Genomic DNA, 4,303 nt, shown 5'->3' on the forward strand with positions numbered 1-4,303 from the left:
TGGGTAGTTTCTGTAGAATGGGAACTCCAAACTGTTTTCTGGTTCCATTCACATGGCCAAACCTGAATTTTTGCTTCTCAGACCTACCAACTGAGAAACTCACTTTTAGCAAGGATCAGTGGCAAGAATCCTGAGGAGCCACCAATGGCCCTAAATTATGCTAAAGAGTAGCAGAGATGCAAGAGCTATCATGCACCCTAAATTATTTTCATCCAGAACACCTCACAATTACAGCACTAAAACTTCTTTTTAAAAAAAACTGTAGTCAAGACAAGAAAAGGAAAACAGTATCTTTATTGTGCCGTTCTAACAAACATTCGCTGTGTGCACATTCCAGCAGAAAGACAAAGATCTTTGTTCAAATTAAGCTGAAATGAAATAGGTAAACAGATTCCATTATTGAATACACAAAAGGAATGTTAATATTACTCATTCACAGACAAGGGTGCAGCAAAAAAAGTTAAATAACTGAAATGGTGTTTTGCCCAAGCAGCAAACGTAGGTGATACAGGCATGGGTAAGGAGCAGCTACTAAGACTCCTAAGTATGATGCTGGGTGTGAGGCAGGTGACTCGACACATCTCTGCTTCTTTGGAACCTCCCTTCTAGCACCCCCACAAATTCCAAACCCGGCTATTTCAGAGCACAGAAACCAAACGTGACTGAACTGTCATTACTTTTGCAATGGTATTTGGCAACTGAATGGCACTGTTTAATTAAAAAAATCAATTTCTTGTAGAGACATCTCTGAATCCATTTCTCCTGGAGTAGGAGGTAAAGAAACATTTATGTTCTGTGTTCCAGTCTCCTAATGTGGAACTTAACCAAGTGGAGACTGTAAGCATGAATGTCATACGTGATGACACATCTAGCTTGTGAAAGCATTTTTCATTGCTCCACACCAAAACTAGATGAGCATAAACCTAAGTGTTCTTTCAACAACATAAGCCCTCATGGCAACTGCTGAAAGAGCCTACCATTCAAACGATAGCTTCCGAGGGATGGCCCTCTCTGCTTAAGTGGTCACACAAGGAGCTCTCAACATAACATCCACTTGTCCCTTCACTTTCTTTATGAATGTGCGAGTCAACCAGAAAGAAAAACCAATTCCTAAGAGTTGGAGGCTGGGAACTTCAGAGAATGGGCACTAACACCCTGTATCTTAGTGGCACATTTTTTCCTCCTTTATATTCAGTTGTGTGTATAGTATGGTGTGTGGTGGCAGTTGGTCACCTCAGAAATAAACCAGACACTCCACTGACCAGGGGCACCGGCAGCAGCAGGCACTGACTCCCCTTGTTCTCCAGGGTGGTTTCCAGACCTGCTTGGATAAGTCTAGTCTACTCAAACAAGTCCGTTTTGATGGATTTGGCTCATAGGCTTTATTATTTTATTGTTTAGGAAAAGCCTTGGCAAACTAACTTAAGATCTATCTACTTCTTGCCTGGCTGTTTATGTAGACAACAGAATTACAGTAAATAGACACAAAAAGTGCTTTTTAAAATATAAAATGACATCAACACTAGCAGTTATCCAAAAGAAGTCCTGGGTATTAGATGGATTTCATGGATAGCAAAGACAAAAGTATGAAAAATCTTTTCCTTCTGGCTCTCAGTAAAAAAACAAGCGCAGATATAAACAGGAAAAGAAAACTAGTATGAAATAGAAAAACGTACTTTTTGCAGTGGTATCTACTGTAAAAATATCAAAACACAAGTTTTACTTAAAAATACAGTTCTTTAACATTTCTTATAAGCCAGATATTTTTCACTCAAGAGAGTGCCAACACATTCTCCAATTGATCCAAGTTATCTTCTGGCTTTGCATTAGAGTGAATGTTCCTTTCCAGTTCCTCCGTGTGCCTTTGTTCTTTATCTCCACCCCAAGGTACTCCATTCAACTTGGTTATTACAGCAATTACACACCAATCTCATTCAATGTAAATCTTCCTTTAAATGGAGGTATATTAAGTTATACCACTTTCATTAAAGTTTAACTAGTTTTTCAATCCACCTTAGAATATTGCAAACATCTCTAAAGATAAAAGTTTGATTAAACCTGTATCTCTGATATATAAAAGTCAGCCAGAAATTACTTTAAAATATTATATCCAAATATACAAGGAAAATGTTAATGTTATTTTGATGAATTCTGAATGCATCCAACTGCTAAATCACAGGATACAAGTCCTGGGCTGAACTTTTTCATAAATAGTTTGCATGGGCAGACTCTGGTTTACTGGGCAGTTTCCTGTCCTGTCAAGTCCCTGGCGAGCTGGAAGGGAGGAGGGAAATACTGTCCAGCATCTCCGGTCCTTCTTGAACCCAGCTACTCCCTGCTGGATATGACAATGGCCCAGAAGCAGACTGGCAATGAACAAGAGATGTGGAGAAAGTCACCAGACACTGGTAGAAGACAGTGAACTATCATGTACCACATGGGGAAAAATAATAAAGTCAAAGATGTCAGAAAAATGCTTGGACCAATGAGAAACAGTAATATAACTCCAAATGATAACCTTTCTGATAAAATATATATGCAAGAAAAAAGTTACTAAACTTTAAAAAATTTGTTATTCCCACTGGAAAAGTAGAACAAAATCATAAGTTGGAGCCATGGAGGTAAAATTCATATGAAATGGAAGTCTCTCATCATGATCTCCTGATTTCAAATGACAAGGGGTTTGGGATTTTTGGTTTTTTTTTTTTAATTTCTGGGTTTCTATTTGTCTTTTTTTTTCTGTCTTTTGAGACAGGCTCTCCCTGTAGCCCCAGCTGTCTTGGAACTCACTATGTAAACCAGGTTGACCTTGATTTCACAGAGATCCACCTGCTTCTGCCTCCCACATCCAGCTATCCAAATGATATTTTATACGGAAGTTATTTTACTGGGATAAACAGATCAAACTGGTGTCTCTCACTTCTCTAAAACAAGGAATCAAAAATTTACTAATCAGTGAATAAAAAGGCAGCAAAAATCTTCAGTGACGCTCTAGAGACATAATCACACAATTATATTTTACCAATAAAAGACAGCTAGGGGAAAAAGAGAGAGATAGTTAGAAACCAGCACTAAGCCAAAGAGAAAAAGCTAACCACGTTCCTGTAAGAAGTAGTGTTTGGTGTTTTTTTTTTTTTGTTTTTTTTTTTTTTTAAGAGATTATTCTGAATTCACCCTAATTCACTACTCTCTTCTTTGGCTCTTCCGGTCCCTAAGAAATCAGAGGGGAACACAGTTTTGTCATGCACAATTGGGAAGAAAAGGGGCTGGCTGGGCTTGGGGGCAGAAAGAGCCGTCAGCTACAGGAACCCAGGACAGAGATAAGCACATAGCTCTTACAATTTTTTTGTAATTTTAAATTATATTTAGTGTGTAAGTGTTTATGCACATGTACCATAGCACACTTGCGCAGATCAGAGTACAACTTTTGGGAGTCGGTTCTCTCCTTCCACCACGTGGGTCAAGGAATCAACTGGGGTCATCAGGCTGGGTGGCAAGTGCCTTTACCTGCTGAGTGACCCCTTACTTTTAACAAACATGAAGAATAAGATCACTTGGCATCTGTGTTTTAAAAGAGATACCTTAACTTTATGATTTAAATCCCTTATGATACATAACAAAATTAAATCAAAATTTTAAAAAATATATTCACTTAAAAATGGAAACGATTCAAAACTAGAGTGCTGCCCTCCTGAGAATGTCTAATGTGCTTCGAAATATTAGAAATCAGGCATTTTTTAACCAAAGGCAATGTCACCACAATGTAAGAACTGCAGTCATCAACAAACTTGTGAAATTAAGGGACACAGCGGAAACCAGTGTGTAGAGAAGAAACATGGCAAAGACGCAGAATGGTGAGCAGAAGGGGAGTAAGGCTCTGGCTGACGAAGGAAGGACATTGGTCCAGACTGGAGGTGGGTATCTGGTCACCCATCTTGGCTCCAAGGGGAAGGAAGAAAAGTAGCAGGATTTAAGGAGGAGCGCCGTTGCAGCCTCCAAGGCAAGTCTCTAATTTCACTCCCAAGAGCACGTGTTCCCAAACTTCAATAAGGTCTCCTCAGGAGGATCTGCTTTCCGACATGAAGTGACGATACAGGAAACCTATGAGAACAGCGCCTACGACGGGGACAATCCAATATGCCCAGTAACTAGAAGTAGGAGGCAAAGAACAGTGAGGCTGAGAATACTTTACACAAAATATTCAATGTCTTAAACACACACACACACACACACACACACACACACACACACACACACACAGAGAGAAAAGAGTTCAAATGCCAGTCTGGTGTTTCAAAACAGA

The 4,303-nt window shown here is 39.3% G+C and overlaps 1 protein-coding gene across 1 annotated transcript in view; it reads right to left on the reverse strand.

Moving 5' to 3' along the window:
* Nucleotides 1-275: 275 nt before the first annotated feature.
* LOC103734736 (cytochrome b5 type B) overlaps nt 276-4,303 on the reverse strand; it is a 44,516-nt gene continuing 40,488 nt past the window's right edge. The window contains exon 5 of the mRNA XM_008833821.3: nt 276-4,148. Within this exon, the coding sequence (XP_008832043.1) occupies nt 4,058-4,148 (91 nt within the window). The 3' untranslated portion in view covers nt 276-4,057. The remainder of the gene's footprint in view (nt 4,149-4,303) is intronic.

The sequence above is a fragment of the Nannospalax galili genome, unplaced genomic scaffold (genome assembly GCF_000622305.1).
Source record: "Nannospalax galili isolate Female #2095 unplaced genomic scaffold, S.galili_v1.0 scaffold410, whole genome shotgun sequence".
NCBI lineage: Eukaryota > Metazoa > Chordata > Mammalia > Rodentia > Spalacidae > Nannospalax > Nannospalax galili.